Source organism: Branchiostoma lanceolatum, chromosome 6 (genome assembly GCF_035083965.1).
Source record: "Branchiostoma lanceolatum isolate klBraLanc5 chromosome 6, klBraLanc5.hap2, whole genome shotgun sequence".
Lineage (NCBI taxonomy): Eukaryota > Metazoa > Chordata > Leptocardii > Amphioxiformes > Branchiostomatidae > Branchiostoma > Branchiostoma lanceolatum.
Window position 1 is genome coordinate 8,093,844 of NC_089727.1, and position 19,707 is coordinate 8,113,550.

Sequence of the window (19,707 nt, forward strand, 5' to 3'; positions counted from 1 at the left end):
ACAGCACTGTGTTCTCAATAATTTTTGTGGGAACGTGTACTAGAGGGCTGTTGTATCTTGTGTTCTAGTTAGATCAGTAAGATCTTTCGGTGACAGATAGTCGTTGGTCTTTGGAAGACTTGGTATAGATTTAGCCCCCAGGAGCTAGTTCTTTAGTCATGTGTTCAGACTTTAAAACAAGATAATCACTCACTATAACTATAGATAACGCTGTTGCCTGTTGGACACCAAAAACAACGACGAAGAGCAAGATTATACTTCATTCTTTTTATTCTAATATCAAACACATACACATAAGACTAATATTAACATTAATTTCTTTTTCGCTCTACGGGTCTACACAGCTTCTTCTACAGCACGAGGAAAAGAGGGAGAAGACCCTTCTCAGCCTCCTGGCCACCCTCTTCCCCCGTGCCTTCCACCCCGTCTTATGTTTCTTCTGTCCCTCCTTCTCTTCATAAAGGGACTCCTGATTATGAAACCTCTCCAGCTCCGCCTCCTTTTCTGATGTCTCCTCTGTCATGGTTTGTGCCACCTCCTTCTGATAGAGGCCCACATCCGCTACTTCCTCATCCATGTTGTTGTTGTTTTCTTCCTCCACCTCCTGTCCACGAGATGAAGTCAGTTCTTCTTCGAGCTCTAGGTAAGCTTGGTAGATAGCTGTTGATGAGAGGAGCTGGACGGCATTTTCCAGTTCCTGATCTTGGGAGGAAGTGTTCTCCCGGAGCTCCATGCAGGCGTCCTGAATGGCCGTCCTGCAGAAGAGCTCCACGAGCGTCTCCAGCTCCTCCTCCTTCTCTCTCATCTCCTCATCCTTCTTCTCCACCTCCTCTTCCTTCTTCTTCACCTCCTCTTCCTTCTTCTCCACCTCCTCTTCCTTCTTCTCCACCTCCCCCTCCTCTTCCATATCCTCCTCCTCCATCTCCTCCTCCTTCTCTTCCATCTTCTCCTTCTCCTCCTTCTCTTCCATCTCTTCCTCCTTCTTTGCCATCTCTTCTTCCTTCTCTTCCATCTCTTCTTCCTTCTCTTCCATCTCCTCATCCCTCTTCGTCTCATTATCTTCCATCTCTTCTTCCTTCTCTTCCATCTTCTCCTCTTTCTCTTCCATCTCCTTCTTCTTCATCTCCTTGTGTTCCATCTCTCTCTCCTTTTCTTCCATCTCCTCCTCCTCTTTCATCTCATCCATCTCTTCCATCTTTTCCTCCTTCTTCATCTCCTTCTCTTTCATCTCCTCCTCCTCCTCCTCCTCCTCCTCCTCCTCCTCTTCCTTCTCCTTTTTCCTTTCCTCATTCTTCTCTTCCCTTTCCTCCTCTTCCATCTCTATCTCCTTCTTCATCTCCTTCTGTTCTATGTCCTCTTCCTCCTCTTGCTCTTCCATCTCCTCCTTTTTCCCTTCCATCTCTTCCTCTTCCATCTCTCTCTCCTTCTTTTCCCCATGCACAGTCGGTGCAGATGCTCCCTGTTTACAACAAGTAAAAAAGACATGATAAGTTTGGCTGCAAAGGAATTCTCTTCAGACATAGAGCAAACAAGAAAACAACAAGACAAACAAGAAAACAAACAATTGCTGACAAGTAATGTCCACAAGAACACAATTTAGTCAGCTAGTCTTATAACTTCTTACTGGCACATTTGGAAGATGTCTCTTTCTCTTTCTAGATCAGAACTCACCTTGTTTGGTACAGAGCATGGGACGTCCGACCTGTCCACCAGAGTAGGATTACTCGAGGAAGTGTTCTGTAATATACAATAACAGGTTTAGACAAGAAAAATATGAGAGAGGGCGCTCAGCTACTATAACGCTGTGGAAGTGTTTCTATATGTCCTTTACTATATGTCATAATTAGATTTACTTCGATACAGGAAGTAACAAAAAAAGTAGGTATAGGATTTACATTACATCTACGTTTGCCATGACAGAAGAAGTACATTAGCTAGAACAATGTATCTTTAACATGTAAAACTTCTCTATTCTTCATACACGCCTGATGTCAATGTACGTAAGCTAGCCCTTTCTTTGTCATGTGGTAGCTACAGACAATAATATATAAGAACACGTTTGATGAAATCAGCACCAAGGACAGATGCCGGACTGTACAGCATATGGGCGGTGTTACTTTACTTTGTTTATTATCTTACACACATTACAGAATACTAACTAGTTGACTACGGATTAGATTTGTAAGCAAAATACGTCATGTGCTACAGTCAATAAGAACTCGTGTGGTCAAATCAGCACCAAGGACAGATACCGGACTGTACAGCATATGGGCGGTGTTACTTTATTGTATGATTTTTCTCTCATCAAAAAATGACTACGGATGAGATGCGTTTAGTCTAAAATGTTCCAGTGAAGAAGGGAAACTATTAGCCAGGGTGACGTACCTTCTCCTGTGGTTGCGACAGCGGTTCCTGGCGGGTCACCACATCACCCTCCGAGATCGAAATGGGAACGGGTGCAACTGCTACAGTCTGACGCTTGGATGGCGCCTGGGGTAGAATAAAGACATATGCATGATATTAGTGATAACCATTATTGTACATTCATCGCATTCCCCTATCACGGACTAGGTACAGTCATATGGATACAAAATACATGGTAACGATCACATGATGACACTGACAGGACTTCTAATACTAATCTAAAACAATGGATCTAAAACTACTATAATTCATAGGTTCGGCTTCTTCCCGTCTCTTTATGATGTTAGAAATATAAGTTGAGTTTGATTTGTTTAATATTAAACGTTAATATATCCTGGGGGAAGGAGACTTACAAATACTTGAATGAAGAAAGTGGTTTATGTTTGCGGTTTTCGAGATGAACTACTGTTTCAAACGCGAACTCAAAACCACAAACCACCGCGAACACTCTTTTTTCTTTCCTGCCGCGAAATTAAATCCCCGCGAACATTTCGGCATTTACAGTACTATGAGGAATACGTGCTTTACGTAAGTTAATGGAACAGCGGCAGCAATGTAATGCGTTCTAGAACATCAGTCGTGAAGTTATAAACGTAAACAGGTTTGGAACACCTGTATCGAAGTCGTTGAAACTTACTGATCCTATTCCAGCTTAAGTTCATAACCTTTGCGGACGACATTCGTGTAAGACTTCATCTTGCAACCACTAGATGACTCACCTTAGGGAGTTGAATGCCCCGTTCTTGGAGAAGGCGCTCCCGCAGTCTGATTTTCCTTACACTCTCGTTCAGTTCGACAAAGTCGAGCAAGTAGATGTTCTCTTGGCTGGAAGCCATTGCTCGATAAAGATATCGATAGTTCGTGGAAACAAAATAAAGTCACAAAGACAGGGTCGCTGTGAAAGCAGCAAAAATTTTTCGCGTCTGCTCTAGAAGTAGGCAAACAGTTAAATGAACAGTTCGTTTTGCGACGAACTTTTATACCCTCGGTTAGCTCGAGTGCGCTGTGACCTAGGCTGGTCGATGACGTCATCAGCCGTCGTTTTTAGAAGTACTTTTCTCCCTATTTATCGAATGAAATGAAGTGATACTGTGACTTTATGTAGAATTTGACCTCTGGAATCGTTTTCAATCCTTGTTACACTATGTTGTGGTCGTACAACTTGTAATTTCGCCCATTTTGTAAGCAGTGCACTCTGCTCTAAGCAGCTCTGAGCAAGGTGTACTGGTCACGTGACCGGGGCACAACGAACCGTGGACTATTCCATTATGAAATTGGGAAGGGGTGTTTTCTAAGGCCGCCTACGTCATAAATATCTAGAGACGTCATAAACATGATATGACGTCATAAACATGATATGACGTCATAAACGTGAAATGACGTCATAATCATCATGTGACGTCACAAACAAATCTATTTGGTAGCGGAGGATGTCTTACATTGATTTCGAGCTAACGATGCCGTTTACTTACCGTATATCCTAGGTTGATGCTTGACGATATATCTAGAAGGGTAGGTGTTTAAGAGGCTTTTCTGTACCCTGTGGTTGAGTGTATAAGATTGTGGTGGATGCAGTTACATTGTTACCTTGAAGAACGACTCTTATAGCTCCACAAAATGACTAGTTGAAAGTTCACTGAGTCATTATAGATCTATGTTTGTCTGCCGAGGCACGCCCAGGCGTCGGCAGGGCGTCGATAGGCTTATCAACGGTCGGCCGAAGCTCGGACGGCGTTAGCCCGAGCTTCGGTCGATTTCAGTTTGGTGAAAATGTTTGGATCGGGGTTAAACAACTGATCTGTTGACTTTGTGGCTCCTGCGCTAGTATTCGGATTGGTTTATGACAAAATTCCTTTTTAGGTTATTATTTTCAGTGTGCCCACCCACTTCACTCATGTCCTACAGATTTGCCACAACTCAGAAAGTAAAGTTGGTCCAAATTTGAGCTTGTTACCTGGTCAGTTGATTCTGACTTCATCCGTGTCCAAGAGATGGTACCGTCTTATGTGGGATTTATGATTATTAGTGTTCGACGGACGTCGCCCGAGCTCCGTTCAATTTGTGACGGGGCAGGTTTTCAGCGAAAAATACGGTCGACGTTCGGGCGAATTTGAAATTCGGCGAGCTTCCGGCGATTTAGAAAATCGGCCGATGCTCGCATGAATTGTGACGCCGGCTTTAGGACGCAGGGTATCAAGATAATATAAGTCATCAGCTGAGTTCGTTTACTCATGACTTGGCTATGATTCACTCTGAAATGCAAGTTACAGGTCGATGGCAATCAGCATCAAGGACAGGTTTATATCATTAAACAACTTCCTTTGTAGCATCCATCACATTACCTTCACAAAATCGTTTCTGAGGACTACAGATCTGGACTTTTATTAAGGGTACTTTGAAATGACTTTAGTCCAGCAAAACATCGCTGAAATTCTATTTCTGCTTTTTTCGCAGGATATCAATAATAAGTTTATTGCAAATTCATGCCCGAAGGCTAAATGCAAATAACATACATAAAAGAACGGTGTACAAAATAGGTATAAAAGCTGCTTATCTAAATTATACAAATGTAATTGTCTATAACTAGGGAAGGGTTTGACTTCTCTTTTGTAAGCAATGGAAGACGTAATGTCCCACCTTTTCTATAATTTGTGGGTTTTTGGTAGTTAAAAGAAGAATAGTCTTTTCTTTGTCTGTAAGCTTAGGGAAATTCGGATAGATTTTAGTGGTCTTAATAGACAACACATTTCGTGCATTATCATGAAATGAACAGTTTGAAATAAAGTGTATTTCGTCTTCCACGGCATTTGTATTGCAATACTTACAAAGTCTTTCGTATATAAGTAATTTTCTATACCGGCCTCTCTCTATTTCAAGAGGATGAGCACTAACTCTAATTTTGCTAATGGCTGAGCGCAGATCAAAATCTGCAAGATCAAGATAACTCTCTAAATTGTACATGGTTTTACATTTTGCATAGAATCTTAACTTACCGCTGTCGTTTACCAAGGTATGAAAAAATGATTGTATATATATATCTGTTAGTCTCCTTCTCAGCGCTTTTCCGACATGTTCAGGTTTACAATGTGTATTACCGGGGTGCCACAAATAGGAATATCCATTGTAATCTAATATGTCTTTAACACGTTGTAACAATGTTCGTCTACGGGTATTCGTCGGAAGACTTTGCTGTAGATGGAGTGCGTCCGCTTGGAGGGGGTGTGTAGATCTATCGATTTGAACCAGACGTAACCAGAATTTAACTATATATATATACATATATCTATATCTAATGGGAATCTACCTAAATCTGCTCTACATGCTACATTGCTACTATTTCTAAAAACACCAAGAACATTTTTGCAGAACTGGTTGTGTACGTTTTCAATAGGCGACGCATCATGTAGTTGTTCTGTCCCCCAGATTTGGCATCCGTACAGAAGGATCGGTTTTATGTAGGTATCAAATATCTTTAGAAGGCCGCGTGGTAAGACTGATGAACGAATGGTAGATTTAAAGCTATAAATGGTTTTAGGTGCCTTAAGTGACAGCTGCTTTTTGGCTAGGGTGAAGCTACCTGATGATGTGAGGGTTAGGCCTAAATAGCAATAAGAGGGGACATTGTCTATTGTGTTATTTTCAAAGTAGAACTTTTGCTTTGGAAAAGAACGACCTGCCTTGTTAAATATGATTACTTTTGTTTTCTTCATATTTACTTGGAGCTTCCATTTGCTACAAAAGTCACTTAGTCTGTTAATTGCAGATTGCAGACCTTTGTCTGATTCTGAAAATATAACAACATCATCTGCATACAATAAACATGAAACATAAAGATTATATAAAGTTGGTGGCATACACTCTAAGTTATCTAACTCTTTAACTAAATCATTAATAAATAAATTAAAAAGGGTGGGGCTCATGTTGCAACCCTGACGGACACCCTTGTCGGTCACAAATGGTGGTGTTAGACCAGATTTTGTTTTTACACAAGTTTCAGGTTTACTATATAAACATTTGATTAACTTATAGAAATTCCCTCCTATTCCTGAATTCAGCAATTTGAAACGGAGCCCTTCCCTCCAAACTGTGTCAAATGCTTTTCTAAAATCTATAAAACATGAATAAAGGCGTTTGTTGTTATGGAAATATTTGGTAATTAGCGAGTCTAAGACAAAGAGATTGTCATTTGTGCCGAAGTGTTTTCTAAAGCCGGCCTGGTTGGGGGAGATGAGTTTATTCTCATCTAAAAAAGTGGTTAAACATATATTCAAAACTGATGTGAATAGTTTGGCCAGGCAGCTGGTACCGAAATTCCTCTGTAGTTATCTTTTGCCCCGCCCTTGTGTAGGGCCACAATGTGGCTAGTACACCAATTCTGGGGAAAATAACCAGAGGAAAGAAAAAGGTTAAATAGTTTGGTCAGGGGTTCTATAAGTGTGTGCGGGGAGCTTTTTAACATTTCATTGAGGATTAGATCATTACCTGAGGCCTTTCCATTTTTAAGGTCTGAAATTGCTTTACTGATCTCGTTACTCAGAATCGGACTGTCTAGGGGGTTGTCTTTTAGGTCGTTCGCTAACTTCAATAATTTGCTTTTTATTTGAGTTTCAAAACTGTCTGATGATATTGAAACGTTGGAGGTGGATTCTTTACCATAAAGATTTTTAAAGTGCGAATGGAGTTTTTCTTCGGTAATTACATCTTGAGTATTTGACTTACTATAGCTATTGGACTTGAAGTCTTTGAGTGACCAAAATGACGAAGGATTGTTATCAGAGTAAGAGTTAAGTTGATTTAGGATATTATTTTTGAAATCTTTTTTGGTTTTGCGTATGAGTCTTGTGTATTGCTTTTTCTTTTTAAAATAGGACCCTATGAGAAATGGGTTACGTGGGTCTTTGGAGAGAAGTCTACCTAGGTTTTTAAGTTCTTGTCTGGCCGAAGCGCATGTTTGGTCGAACCATCTTTTTCTGCTTTTTTTTTTATTACACCACTGTTTTCGTTTTTCAGGATACACAAACTTATTTGGTCTAAAGATACACAAATGAGTCAACACTTTCGTTTGCAGCAGTATGTAACGTTGGGTAACATAAATTCGCGGGGTACTTAAATTCGCGATTTTTCGAAAACGGCGTATTTAGGGATATGTACTACATGCAAAATCAGTTATAACGCCAGCAATGCAAAGCAGATAGACTAACGTATTCAGAACACTGGCTGAAAAGCTTCGATAACCATGCATTAGAAGTTGGCGACGTAAAAAACTCTCCGTCCCTTATTGACAGAGTCTGGGGGCTTCGTGGGAGAATCACCCAGCACGGTTGTTCGCTGGTTTATAAGACAAATGTCACATCTCCTGCCTGCTAAACACAATTATTTATAAGACAACTTATTACAATCTCTTTTGCTAACCCTGCAACTGGATTCTAAGTGTGATCAATCATCAAAACTCCTCTCTGTTGCTACAACCTACGGCACGTGTATTTTCCCGCCGCCATATTGTTAACCAGAATCCTGTTGTCAAGCAGACGACAAAGGTTTGTGAGGAACACTTTTTTGTCTAAATGCTGCGTGTGATAGTGGACTGAGGAAGATATTTTCCTCAAAGTTTGCTCCTAACACAACAAGGAACACATGGACATAGTAGTATTACCATTGCTACGGCATCCAGCTAACTTTCCATGAATAATGTAACGTTACACGTTGCCCGATGATGACGATGGGCCGACTTTGAGTGAAGTTCTACCGACTCAACACACGGGTTGTTCCGGAACTGGCCTGATGTGTGCGGTACGGCCGTTTTTTCGTGTATTTTTTTTACTTGGACACGTCTATATCCATAGCACTCTCCTCAAGCCAAGGATGGAACGAATAGCTGCTGTATAAAATGTGATTAGCGGTAAGATATTCAAGACGAATCTTCTCTCCCGAATTAATGTGCCCCCCTGTCCGACAGCACCTTTATTGTGCGTGCGGCGGACGGTAGTTTCAAGTTGAAATATTATGGTGTCAGCACGACTAGAGACAAAATCTACCATATATATGATTAGTGCAAAGATAGTACATGATACTGACAGAATTATAGAAAAAAAGGATGGTTTATTGTTCTGCTAGATTGATTTCAGTCAACCATTATCGGAAAAATCCCGAATTTATGTTACCCAACGTTATACTGTTAAAGGACTTGGGTATGTAGTTTGATCCAGGTACTCACTTAAACGAAATAATTGACTCCACACATGTAACACGTTACATACATGTGTAATCTTTATTTCAAAACATTCCAATGCCTTTTCTCATATCTCAAAACTATGACAACTGTGGAAAGAACTAAATCACCTTTCCTTTCATTTCAGAATCTTGAAAAGTATATAAAGCCGTTATGCAGCCAACAATGCAACCACGGTACTTAAATCGATAAGAAAACATTGTGCGAACATTTTTTATCTATGTTTATGTTGTTCTTATATGATAAAACTATGAAAACGGTAGAATGCTGCAACATTCAGAATCATGAACAGTCTATACATGTGGCACACGATTAAACAACAGTACTTAAACCACCAAGAAAAATATTACGAACATTTGTTTCATTTTTTTCTCTCATACCTCAGCACTATAAAAACGGTTGAAAACTGTGGAGAGAGTTTTTGTTTTAAAAACCTTGAAAAGTATATAAAACCATATATGGCCCAAAATTGCACCACAGTTAGAAACCAAAACAAAATTACTGTTTTTTATCATTTCTTTATTTTTGCTCTGAAATACAATTGTCACAAAATGTGTTTTTCACACAATTAAGTCGGCAAAGGTTTCACTGCTCTTGAACACTTTCCCCGTACCAAATATAACCGCTATATACATGAACATATTATCAAATCATTATCAAAGAATATCAAGAAGGGCTTGGCTGATAATTGCGATAATATGCCATTCTTTTGAAAACTCGAATATAGATCTTATCTAATAAGCAAAATCAATCAGGCTCCTTTGATCTCAACCGACAAGACACTGTGAATCCTCTGCCTCGTGTCCTGCTGCCGAAGACTCACGGCTTTCCGGCTTTCCTATAGTAACATAAGGAAATCAGATTAACTTCACCTGAACTGGCCGAAGAGAAATATCCTTTTTCTTTGGTACAATGTTGCAAAGTCTAACGTTCATTGATTGATGATTCGAGCAGATAGCCATAATGTTCATCAGCTATATCTTATGGCGTGGAAACTTTATCCCGTACTATCCAGATTAACGTTTTATAAATACGATGTAACTTTGTAAAGAACTAAGTATAGGGGTACCCATGCATGCCTTATACCCCCATAGCGACCTCGATGCGCCATGAAATCAAAGATTACACATATTCAGTTAAGGTTAAAATTGCAACGTGATCGTCGTCTAGTGGAGTGGGGGCCTTAGGCCATGTTCCTTTAAGTCAAACATGTTAGTCAATTATGACGTTTGATTCACCTATAATTTGTACCAACAATGTCTGTTCAGATCTATGACGTAAGTCACCTTTTGTCCCCTCCTCGTCCTGCTCCTGATCCAAGTCCACCACCTGATACCTGTCGCTCTTTTCTGTGACGTCACTCACTGCGCTTACCCAGGATTCCTTGGACGCGTCTTTTGTGACAGGGATAGACTTTGGGTCGGCTGCATCTTCCGCCATGCCTGAGAAAGAAAGAAAAAAACAAAATTTCATTTTGGCCACATCAAGTAAATCCCTTTAGACTTGTCGACATGAAATTTCTGTTCATACATACCTCCACCGCCAAAAAGACTAGAATTCTCGTACGCACAAAGTTTCAACGTAACGTTACAACATCATCATCATCATCATCATCCGTCTTCCTCTTACGAGGTGAAGCAAGTCAAGTTTTTTGTTGCTGTGTTGTGGGACAACAAACATACAAAAAAGAGGCAATTCTAGTTAAAACTCACCTGGTAGAGACGTTTTTGTGTTCAGGTTCACGGAAGTGTTAGAAGGCTTCTTCAGCTCAGCAGCGTTCACAGGCTTTCTTACTCTCTCGGCGTAACTTGTCTTCACAAAGAGGTGAGCTTCCCTGTATAAAAAAGGTCACATCAAATTGCAAGTTTGCTCAACAAGTGAAAAACGAATAATCATTATGAATTAAAGAATGAAACATGTGCGAGCGTGAAATGAAACCGCTTCAACATTCAGAAGACTGTTTATGAAAAAATGACAATCTTTATCTGTAAATAATATACGATAACGTAAAAACGAAAATAATATATGTTTGAATATGTTTGTTTAATTCTGTTTGTTTAACTAAGTTTTTTTTTTAAATTTTGCTCCATGCTTAAATGATACGTACAGGAGGACAGCAACTATTATGTGACGTGATGTTCTAGAATATAAGATGGCTCCTATCCAAGTTTTCCTCTCCAATGGACCTTCTAAAATCATAGTACAAACACTACTGTGATATACTTACTTAATATTCATAGGAAGAATCAGGAATTGTGGCTCACCTATTTCTCCTGATATTTGTAGACAGTTCCGGTCCGACCACGCCAGTCTTGGACAGTTTGAATTTCTGGTACCGGAATCCTATCAGGATCTTGTCTCCCGTGAAGAACGCCCCCTGGCGATCTTCCACCGTCACCTCAACTTTCAGACTGCTGGCGTAGAAGGCCTCTGTGACGACGTACACAGCCTTGGCTTTACTCAAGTCATCGTTGTAGTTCATTTGAAGACGCAGGTCACCTTTCTTGAGGGTCAGGTGTACCACCTCCTTGACGACGCTGCCCACCTTGACGTAGAACCTCTTCCTCTCGCCATCGTGCTCGTTCCCGATCGTGTGGGTCCACGGAAAGCCCGAGGGAGGAGCCTCCCAGTTCTGGTCGGCCTTGGGGGTGAGGATCGTCCGCAGGTTAGCCGGCGCGCTCACGCTCATGTCTTGGACGGTGCCGATCGCCCGGAGAGTTGTGTGACGGTGGGCGGCCTTGGCGGTCAGCGACTGAGGATCTTTCACCAGGATGGTACCGAGGTCGAAGCACGCCGAGTCTTCGGGGCAGGACACCGGGACGACATCCGAGCCCAACAGCCGTTTGATGACCAGCTCTCCGCCCAGCTTCCATCCAAGGTTCGGGTCCGCACCGAGCAACTTCTTACACATCTTCTTAGGCATCTCCTTGCGAGAACTGGCCCACGAGGACGTTTTTGTGACAGATTTAGTCATGTTTTGCGAGTGTTTTTTCACAAGACAGTTTGACACAGTCACAGAGTACGTCTGTACGTAAGCCGTACTAAGAACAGAGTGATCCTAATACGGTCGCTATGCTCTAGAACTATGACGTCAGAAACGCGTCAGAATAAACATATGCGTGGAACATCTCTACCGTGAAATTGCTTGGCGGGACTAACATCATCGATTCTGGAATGATTTACCGCGAAACGAGCAACCATGTGTCTGGAACGTGTAACGACCTGCTTATAGTATAACTACACGAGAAGGATCGAAGGATAATTCTCGTCGCAAGGAGAGATTTGTATTGGAATTATAGTGATTATGATCTCTTGTAGATATTTATCGGTCTTTTATTCGTTCTACCGCCCTTTCATTATAGACTTGTGCGACTCGATTGAAGATTTTGAAATACTGAAATTACAAATCGATTTATACATTATGGTATAATAATATGTACTATGCAGCACTTAATACATTGATGAAGGCTAGTGACATTGAAGAATATATAGAGTGATGGATGTCACTTGAAAATTTGCGTATCTTAGCCAGTTTTAGAAATTGAATTGTCTTTGAATATGCAGCAATTGTTTATCTACATGGCAGCTATATATAATATAGCTAACGCACAATAGATGATTTTTTATTACTGTCTGTCTGTACATGTGCGAGGAGCATATAGGACCAGTTTTCTTTTCATAAGAATGAAAGCTACTTTCTATTTACCACGAGCAGTTTCTGTTGTATTTGTTAACATCAAAGACATAAAGGTGAACTAATTATCGTCGTCGTCCTTTTCAGAGGTTGCGATCAATCAACAGCTGTCCCGATAACCTAGTAATACATGTATGTCTTCCATTCACGAGCGGATAACAGTGTCACCGATACCGTATGCAGATATAGCCTCTACCAGGCTCCGCTGATCGCTGGGAAAATAGTAGTTGGTCGCCTATTGACCTTCCCTGCATAGCGAACTAACCTTGGCATACTATTCACTCTATTTGGCCGATTTCTATTATTTTCCCAGGGATCAGCCGAGCCTGGTAGAGGTTAATGCAGATAGACCGTACTGAAAAAGTAACTGCTGTAAACTAGAGCTGAACGCCATACAAGTGTTGATTTGATTTTATTTTATTTGACTGTAGGAAAGTACAGCCAGGACTACCCAACTAGCCGAAGGCTATTACAAGTGTTGATAAATGTCAATGTCCTTAGTGCTGAACACAATCTTCGCTGGAATAAACGGCTATAGTTTAACTGTCCGTTAACAGTGCTAAACGCCATACACAGACCGTTTTTTTGGGGGGGGGGTTCATTCTGGGACGGGGTGTGTGTCAAATATGCCTGTCAGAAGCTCGTTGCCATGGAAACACGACAAATCATGAACTTACATACTAAATATGAAATTGTTGCCAACTAAATTTCAGGAAAAGTCACCAACTTTGGCGGCTCTAGCACAGCTATCATTACACGTTTCCCTTTTTTTGTTTGCAATTTTACAGCATCTATTTTTCTGATTTTGCAGCGATTTACAACATGACGGAAAAGTTTTTTTTGTTAATTTGTAAACGGACGAAAATTGAAGCGCGGGCGGATGTCATCCATATAAAGAAATCAACATGGCCTAAACTGCACTCAAATGAGCAACATCCCTGGCTACTGTCCTTAGTGCTGAACGCCATCTTCGCGCAAATAAAAGGCACGATTCTTCGTAGGTACGCCATTTGCACCTAGAATGACTCTGTCCTTCGTGCTGAACTCCATCCGCCCGAAGATTAGGGGCACTGTCCTTAGTGCTGATCGCCATCTGCACATATCTTATTAACAAAACTATAAGCAGCACTGTTCCTAATGCTGAGCGTCACCTGCGCCTGCATGAACAGTCCTGTCCATAGTGCTGAGCGCGATCTACCACTGTTGTTTGGCCAGACAAATCTTGACTTTTCAATGAGTGACATAAGCGCCTTCATTGCATTTGCCCTGCCCTCCGTCTGGGCCGTCTTGAAGTCCCACCTATCGATCAGCTCCGGTATTACATTACTGTCTATTCTATTGATGGTCTGAAAAAAATTACAATTACAGTGTCTATTGATGATCGCAAAACTGATCGTTTCATCGCTCCCCTTTCCTTAAGCTTTGTATTCTTCTGTGCCTAACAGATATAGTAGCGAGCATGGTTTTGTAGTATACAATGACGTCACTGACTGAGAAACATATTTACATACATCAACCGCAGTGCTCCACCTGTCGACTCTCATCAAAACTGCAAGCAACTACCAATTACCCGCAGATGGGGTGGTTATCGATTTTCTGAAGTCTGAAGGATGGTAAAATTAATTGGGGATTACATACAATGGATGGACGGATCAAGGGTTAGGAAATAATCGGGCATGAAGTGTCATTAGTGGAAATTCTAGTCATACTCAGTACATCTGAATTAAGACCAAATGTACGTCTTCATTCCGAAGGTTACAGTCAAAATGATCTTTCCAGTTGTGTTTTCTTACACCAAAATGGAATGCGTCCTTTCTGAAAGAACTTGCAATAAGAGGGATACTAAGGTCTTTATAGATACTAAGGTGCCTATCTGTGATAATGACACTATTAGGTAGAAATGAACAATCAATCAAATTTGTTTGTAAGGGATTCTGAAAATGAAACGCCGTATATCACCGACGATATCTGGTTTATCTTTGTTGATAAGCCGGTATAATCGCCATCAGGTGTGAAGCACCGGCTTTATGGACACGCAGGGACGAACATACTCATATCGAATCATAGATAAATCAAATATTAACGATGTATCAAGTTAATGCCATTATTATTCATCCCTTTGGTAAGAAGCTAAAGCCCAAGTCATATAATTGATTTTGATATTTTTTAACAGACCGTCCTTACAACCAGTAAATTATCCAACTAACCAATTGCAACCAACCACCCAACCAACCAACCAACCAACCAACCAACCAACCAACCAACCAACCAACCAACCAACCAACCAACCAGCCAACACTATCCAACCAATTGCAACCAATTCAACCATCCGTCCACCCATCCATTTTGCCAACCAACCAACCAACCAACCAACCAACCAACCAACCAACCAACCAACCAACCAACCAACCAACCAACCAACCAACCAACCAACCGACCGACCGACCGACCGACCGACCGACCGACCGACCGACCGACCGACCAACCAACCAACCAACCAACCAACCAACCAACCAACCAGCCAACACTATCCAACCAATTGCAACCAATTGCAACCAATTCAACCATCCATCCATCCATCCATCCATCCATCCATCTATCCACCCATTCGACCGACCGACCGACCGACCGACCGACCAACCAACGAACCAACCAACCATTCATAAACCAAACCACCCATCCGACAAACCAACTAACGGACCGACTAGTCGATTTCAAAAATCAACTCAAACATCATCTCATAGGCCAACCGACAAGCCAACTCACAGTCTAACGAGATTTCAAACTGATGCACCGCAAAGTAGCTGACAAACAGACTACAATCTGGCTAAGTCTGTTCCCTTGGGCATAGCTGTTGCATAGAGTAATCTGTATTCATATGTATAGTTCCATTGCCAGGGGCAGTTAAATCATGAAATGACTCACATAGGCAAAACGTCGACTGACCAAGATTGCAGTCAGTTATATGTACCATATACGACGTAATTCTAAGAAAAAAAACACGTTAATCCATACTGCTTAAGCTCACTTTTTCAATGTGAATTATTCTAGCGAGAAATACTAGTACGACTTGATTTCTTCCGTTCATGGTAAAAAGCTCCCCTCCCCTCTCCAAATAAACTAGTCGCCGGAAGCTTCATTGGTTATGGATGACGTTGCCACACTCATCACCCTCAATGGAGCAAACACGGAGAACTGAGCCCTTAACGACGAGACAAGATGGTGCGACTCGTTAAGCTTAAGGCGTGGGAGAGAAAAGCCTATCCAAGAAGAGACAAGCCGTCGATGCGTGTTGACTACTGACAAGCTCGTTGAAGATCGGGAGTGAAGTGCTGTGGAACTCTTTCGGACAGACGACGGATAAACTGTCTACGGAAGGTCTGGGCCAAGACTTGCTGTATAATTTGTACAGATTCATACAAGCCGAGCTGTGACTACGAAAAACGAAGGTATTTTGCGACTTTGGCGTTTTCTCAAACTTCAAATGGGTTTTCTAGACAGTTGGTCTACTACAATGGAAACTACCGACCCAACAGATCAACCGTAAGCAGCCATTTGTTAAAAACCGGACCGACTAGGTTACAGTTGTGTCTCCAGAGCGCCCGGTCAGCACAAGCGTCACAGGCGGTACAGTGCCAACTTCTCAGCCTTTGTCTCGTCCGTTATACTGTTCACAGTTGCCGCTTTAAAATGTCGGTGTGCTTCTAAACTTTCCCTCTCTTACTAAGAAAGACGTTGCAACATTCTTGGACTATCTTCTTCATTGCTGCGAGCAGGACGTGGATATTATCCTTATGTAAGTGCAAGAAGTGAAGAGGACTGGGTCTTGCCAAGCTCCGCGTAACGCGCAAGGCAATCTACGGGCCACCCGTGCAACAAGCATATACCGCTGGGAGAAAGCATACAGTACACGCACAGAGTATTCCCATAATGAAACAGTTGTGTGAGAAACGACGGCTAGGATAGCGGCGTCTGCGAGCCGGAGACCATGAGGGGCGTTCATCTGCTTCACGGACTTGTCCTGTTCCTAGTCACCTTGGGCAAGCATGGGAGCGTCCTTTCCAAAAAAGGTATGTTTTCATTAATCGAATATATTTTAGACAGTTGTATGGACGTTTGTACATTAGTCAATTGATTTGAACGCAAAGGAAAGTACACTGAGGATCTTATACTGTATAATGATATACAGCAAAGATATATCAACAGTGGGTTCGTACATAGCTAACAAAGTTACTAGATTTTACCCAGGCAATATAATGTCATATGTTTTCCGTTCTGTCTTGTTTTATCCTTCGTTATGTACTAATGTTGTTAGAAGCTGAATAGATGTGCTATGCTATGGGTAAGGATAGATGATGTTGACAGAAAGCTTGTCCATGAACAGAGCATATAAACGCTTACACCTTTCACCAAAGCCTGTTTCGTAAACGTTGCATTTCTAACAAAGACGACAATGATTTCCGTATTAAATGTGAACGTAAGCTACACACCAATTATCGTGATTATGAATATCGTGTTTTTGTTTGTTTTACATTTTGGACTGTTTGAAAGCTAGCAGCTTTTATGAATTATTGCACTGGTCGTATTTTCAAGTTTGTCTTCGCGATCAAAGTGTTATTTTCCTTCGCTGAAATCGCAGTTACACATTGTCCAGATTTTCACCTGCTTTTACGTTATCCAATGTCTTAGATATCCACAGTAACGCTAATGCGACGCAGTAAGAATATTTCTGAATGCATTGAATCGCGTATGGTGATTTGAGAATTCCCGTACGGTTCTTTTCTATGAGAGATCTTGCAAAAGTGACCATTTAGCGCTGTGGCCAGGTTCACAGCGATTTTGCCCCCATGTGATCTCGCCCCCAAATGGACGAAAATCACAGGGGTGGCGAAATCACTGTGACCCATGCAGTAGTCCCAGCCAACAGTGGCTTACAACCAAATGCCTTTCGCGCTTAGATAAAGGCACTGCTCTTAGTGCCGAACGCCATTTCCGCGTTTGAATAAACGTCACTGTTCCTAGTGCTGAACGCCATATCTGCGTTTAAATAAACGGCACTGTCCTTAGTCCTAAGCGCCATCCGCGCGTACATAAACGGCACTGTCCTTAGTGCTGAACTCCATCCGTGCTTAAGTAAATGGTACTCCTTACTGCCGAACGCCAATCGCGCGTACATAAACAGCCCTGTCCTTAGTGCCGAACGCCATCCACGCTTAAGTAGACGCCACTGACTTTAGCTCTGAACGCATTAAAAATATTTCCTTACTTTAGTTCCTATCCAAACCAAGACAATTTTGAAGGGTTTGGATCTTTTACGAAAAACCTTAACACAAATCCGCTCCTGCCTGGAGTGTGAGATAGCCCCTGGGGAACGATAGTTCATTTTCCGTTAATTATAAAGGGATCACACAAAAGGTGGCAAGTCGTTAGTTGGCTGAACATCGCTCAGTGATGACAAGATGATACCGCTGTGTCTCTCACGGGAATCCTACTCATCAATAGAAAATGTAGAATTAAATTTGGCCATATATCTGGTGAACTGTTATTAAACCTTCGTGGAAACAAGAAAAAATAATCTAATATAACAAAAACAACACCCGATTAATGAAAAATGTTCATCAACTTTTTCTTTTAATGTATGAGAGGATTTTCTTGCTTATCCGGAAGAAAGTACCCTTCCAGGAGTTGATTGTGTTTGACTTATGTCTGGCGGCAGTGAGGCTTTGCCTCTTGATTAAAGGATTTATAGAGACATGCCCTAGCCCATAGGGACTTAACCTTCGACTTTGACTGGTTACTTCAACCGTTACTGTATGTAAATAGTGTTACCGATACAGTGTTTAGGATCGGTACAGGAAGTAACAAAAATCACGTATTTTTCTTCATTTTTTTTCAGTCATAAGGCACTTGCCAGTGGCAGTGTGACAGTTGTATACTGGAAGTCAACTTGCATATCTCCTTCTCGTTATATAACGCTATAAAAATGCTTTCGAATGAATGCAATATTTGCTTGTAGTCCGCGAGGTCTACGTAGCCAACCTTGACTGTATGTAATTAGTGTTACTGATACTCGGTAAAGAAGGTAGAAAGCAGGCAAAACCATCTTTTTCAGTCATAAGGCACCTGTAAGTGGGACAATTGCATGCTGAAAAATCTAGCTGTTTATCCCTTTGCAGCTTTAAAAGATGTGAAAATACTTTCAAATAGATGTAATAATTGCCTATAGTCCACGAATTCTACATATTATTAACTTCATGTAGGGTAAAATGCCATTACCACAGCATGTTGCTTTCGGTTTTATTACCTCCTTGAACGGAGGTATTTTTTTTCTGTTTTGTCTGTCTGTGCTTCCACAGTTCAGTATCTCCATAAGCTAGGCACGTTTGAACCACAGATTGAGAGAAATTTGCACGGGACATTTACAGGAAGTTTCGGTCAAAAGTGTCAAAGGTTATCTCATTTCCTATCTTCAATTTCCTGCTCAATCTTGCCTTAACTATGGGGGCCAGTTCGAGAGATGTTTGCCACTATTTGGAGCTTGCTTCACAGTCAAAACGCTGTTACTTAACTTCAATTTTACGATGTACAACGCACACGTCGAATGTACCATTAAATGTCATAGGTTATCTCATTTCCTATCTTCAATTTCCTGCTTTATCTTGCCTTAACTATGGGATCCAGTTTGAGAGGTGTTTGCCACTATTTTAAGCTAGTTTCACACTGACACTGTAAAAACGCTGTTGCTGACCTCCCATTTTACGATGTACAACACTCACGTCGAAGGTCCAATAAGTGTCAAAGGCTATCTCATTTTCTATCTTCAATTCCTTGCTATTGATGGTAGCTTTAATTATATTAGGCTAAAGCAAATGGGAAAAATCTGTTTAAGAGATGTTGTTTATCGCTATTTCAAGCTACGCCAAAAAACAATTACTCAAGCAAATTTTATCCAGTTGCTTGAGGAACTATTTTTTGGCGTATCTCATTACCTGGACGTCTAACCTTCATCAACCTATTTCAAGCTAGTTTCACATAGTCAAAACGCTGTTGCTGACCTCAAATTTTACGATGTACGGCACGCATGTGAATATGACCGTGGGCGAACCACAAGACTTGAATTAAGGCAGTCAAGAGGCGGAAGATGGGAGTGATAGTGCCCTTGAATGTGTACGCCCTCGGGCTTGCATCCATACTCCAACGCTTTTTAACAAGGTCGATTCTCACCATCCATACTAATCTCCAAACAGATGTACGTGAAGCGTCAGTCTCAGTCTTTTACGCATGTTTCTTAAAACTTTATTTTAGTACCTTGATGAAAGTTAGACATCCGGGTAGTAAGATACGCCAAAAATAGTTACTC

At 41.3% G+C, this 19,707-nt stretch overlaps 3 protein-coding genes across 3 annotated transcripts in view; 1 reads left to right on the plus strand and 2 right to left on the minus strand.

The window, feature by feature from the left end:
- Nucleotides 1-272: 272 nt before the first annotated feature.
- On the minus strand, nt 273-3,600 carry LOC136436393 (golgin subfamily A member 6-like protein 25). Its single transcript, XM_066430349.1, has 4 exons — nt 3,144-3,600; nt 2,386-2,490; nt 1,672-1,737; nt 273-1,459 (listed from the first exon to the last, which is right to left on the minus strand). Exons 1-4 carry the CDS (start codon nt 3,258-3,260, stop codon nt 329-331), a joined length of 1,419 nt encoding a protein of 472 aa, XP_066286446.1. The 5' UTR covers nt 3,261-3,600; the 3' UTR covers nt 273-328.
- A 7,313-nt stretch (nt 3,601-10,913) lies between these two features.
- Nucleotides 10,914-11,627, minus strand: LOC136437226 (uncharacterized protein C11orf42-like). The gene has a single exon (XM_066431707.1). The coding sequence runs from the start codon at nt 11,625-11,627 to the stop codon at nt 10,914-10,916; it is 714 nt and encodes a 237-aa protein (XP_066287804.1).
- A 3,849-nt stretch (nt 11,628-15,476) lies between these two features.
- Nucleotides 15,477-19,707, plus strand: part of LOC136436395 (neuronal acetylcholine receptor subunit alpha-10-like) — a 30,621-nt gene continuing 26,390 nt past the window's right edge. The window contains exon 1 of the mRNA XM_066430354.1: nt 15,477-16,417. Coding sequence (XP_066286451.1) covers nt 16,336-16,417 — 82 coding nt within the window. The 5' untranslated portion in view covers nt 15,477-16,335. The remainder of the gene's footprint in view (nt 16,418-19,707) is intronic.

Excerpts from the sequence above, each read along its gene's own strand:
- LOC136436393 (XM_066430349.1), bottom strand. The coding sequence starts at position 3,260 with ATGGCTTCCAGCCAAGAGAACATCTACTTGCTCGACTTTGTCGAACTG. Across the intron at positions 1,738-2,385 it reads TGTCGCAACCACAGGAGAAG|AACACTTCCTCGAGTAATCC; the intron begins GTACGTCACCCT and ends TGTATATTACAG. Across the intron at positions 1,460-1,671 it reads CATGCTCTGTACCAAACAAG|GGAGCATCTGCACCGACTGT; the intron begins GTGAGTTCTGAT and ends TGTTGTAAACAG.
- LOC136437226 (XM_066431707.1), bottom strand. The coding sequence starts at position 11,627 with ATGACTAAATCTGTCACAAAAACGTCCTCGTGGGCCAGTTCTCGCAAG.